We start from the raw sequence: 2,500 nt of genomic DNA, 5'->3' as shown, positions 1-2,500 counted from the left end.
TAAACATGTAAACTATCCTTCGGCATTACACCTAGCTAATAGAAGAAATATAATGGCTACAAGACAGCCATATCCTGAATATAAAATCAAAGAGGAAAAAATAAGTATTGCTGCCGCTGTCATATATATACACGATTTCTACTATTTTGTCTGCAACCTAAGAAGTGTGTGTGGGAGGGGGGGGGCTTGGGCTTGTCTGCTTCATGTATGTATGAACAACGCCTGTGCATGCACACAGATTTCTTTCATGTTTCTCCCTACCTGCCCAGAAATATTTATTCTTTTTCCACGAAAATGAGTCTGGCTCTTGCATAAACACAAAATGCTATTGCATCACCTCATCCCACGTCATTCTTCCAAATACGGGCATATGTAGCCTTACTAAGTCAGACTAATTAAGGTGTTAGTTGCCATATTCATGAATTTTGCACAGTTATACACTGCGCAACAATAAAGTCTGCACAGTACGGCCAAAATGTACGAGCAGGCAGAGCCTGTCCGGTCGCCTTTCTCCGGCCCCGACAGCCGCCAAACCAGCGGGCCGCCCCAACCCCGTCCCGTCCCTCAGAGTGGTTCACGTGGGCGTGTCCGCCATGGCAACGGCGCTTCTGACAAGCAGCGGGAAGACCAGGACACGTCTTCACACACGTACGAAGACGCCGAGGAGGTGAAACGTCACGCAACGTCTGCAGGTAACCGGCGATTTTCACACCTGCCTTTTACAGTGGATATTTGTACTATCAGTACGAAAGATAGCCTGGGTACCCAGACTATACAAAATATTCTAAGTGTATATGTTAACTTACTGACTATTGCATAGTTTGCTGTATGGGTAAATTTCATGACAACAAGAAATCCCTCCATTGTTTACTGTACGCCCCTCATGTAAAATGCATCAGCAGGGTACGCGAACGTTCTAGCACAGGATTCGGTGCGATGGAAATCACGTCTTCGTCAAAGGTACACTTTTTCTGCCACATGCACAACGGGCCTTTAGTCCTTGGAAAAAATATTGTGTTTTCTGACATCAGTCGTGAAAAGCAGGGTCCTTAGGTAGGAACCTGGGCCTCATTTGCAAAATTAATACCTTTTAATGGATTAATGGGATTTTATACTTGTGAGTTTTATACGTGTAAGTTAGTTGAAACTGGGCATCACTATACACATATTTTGTAGATCTCGGAGGATTTGCAAGGATGAAAATTCTGGCTTTGTTTTGTTTTGTTGATGTAGCGTTTAAGTTCTATATCTATTGATTAACATGTTGAGTTGGTAAGTTGACTTAAGCGATAACCCGCGCGAAATATGTTTTCCTACCAGACCGCGCGTATCCGGGTGGAGCGAGCGGCCGCCGGGGTGTCTGTAGCTTCCTCCGCGCCCGCCGCAGCTGCCTGGCTGCCGGCATCGCCGTGCTACTGAGCTTGTGCGCCGTGGGACTCGCCCCTCTGACGTTCAGCAACAAACAGGTAACAGTCTTGTACCATAAAGCCTGCTGTCCAGCTATTCTCATCTCATTCTGTTTTTAAGAGGGTACAAAAATTTGCTGTTGCATGTTTTTCTGACGTGCGTATAATACACGTTTGTAGGAAATATCCCAATTGTCGACAACTGTTGACGCCTTGAAACACGACCAAGACGCCCTGAAGCGCGACCAAGACGGCGTGTCCACCACTGTTGACGCCTTGAAGCGCGACCTGGACAAGGAGCGCAGCCGGACCGCCCACCTTGGAGCAGCGTCTTCATGAGATTGTGAACTCGAAGACTTTGGGTAAATTGTTTTAGCTGTTATTTTGGCTCTTCATCTTAGCCTATGTGCCAACGTTATCAGTTGGAAAATAGATTATGTGGGGGTGCTGTATGTCCCCTTTCAAACACACCGTTAAATGTGAAATTTTGAATATTGGTAATACAAGGAAGCATATATCACATGTATGTCATGATTTTCAATATGACCTATCCTTTTCCTGTTATTGATACAAAGCATGTTTTCCAGCATCTTGCCCCGAAGGTTACACCAAGTGGCGTGGGACCTGCTTCAAGGCCTTCGACACAATCAAGACCTTCGACAATGCAGCCGCGGCCTGTCGTGCAGACGGCGGCGCCCTCGCCATGCCCCGAGACGCCGAGACCGACGCCTTCCTTATCTCCCTGCGCAACTCCGTGAGCGAGTATCGGCCCTTCTGGTTCGGCCTGCACGATCGGTGCGAAGAGGGAAAGTTTGAGTGGATGGACGGCTCTCCTCTTGGGTCGTACAGCTCCTGGGGTCCGGGACAACCGGACGACTATGAGGCCGAGGGCAGGGCAGATTGCGTCATTTACTCCGCGTACTTAGCCTGGAAAGACAAGTGGTCCGACAGAAACTGCGACCAGCTGATGTACTTCATATGCCAGACTGCTCCAGGTACTTATTGTATCCTCACTATTTCCTGAAACCCTTTCATCTTGTAAATATGGTAAAGCTTTAAGTACCCGTCACGTCACAAACCATGCTTTTACTAAA

The 2,500-nt window shown here is 47.3% G+C and overlaps 1 protein-coding gene across 1 annotated transcript in view; it reads left to right on the top strand.

Moving 5' to 3' along the window:
• The first annotated feature begins 475 nt into the window (after positions 1-475).
• The window catches only part of LOC109462059, a 7,678-nt gene continuing 5,653 nt past the window's right edge, over positions 476-2,500 (top strand). Inside the window, exons 1-4 of the mRNA XM_019758556.1 lie at positions 476-692; positions 1,321-1,466; positions 1,587-1,710; positions 2,009-2,401. Coding sequence (XP_019614115.1) covers positions 476-692; positions 1,321-1,466; positions 1,587-1,710; positions 2,009-2,401 — 880 coding nt within the window. The remainder of the gene's footprint in view (positions 693-1,320; positions 1,467-1,586; positions 1,711-2,008; positions 2,402-2,500) is intronic.

This window comes from Branchiostoma belcheri, unplaced genomic scaffold (assembly GCF_001625305.1).
Source record: "Branchiostoma belcheri isolate BF01 breed outbred unplaced genomic scaffold, Haploidv18h27 scaffold99, whole genome shotgun sequence".
Classification (NCBI taxonomy): Eukaryota; Metazoa; Chordata; class Leptocardii; order Amphioxiformes; family Branchiostomatidae; genus Branchiostoma; species Branchiostoma belcheri.
The sequence above is the reverse complement of the archived record's forward strand: the minus strand, read 5'-3'. Positions and strand labels throughout refer to the sequence as shown.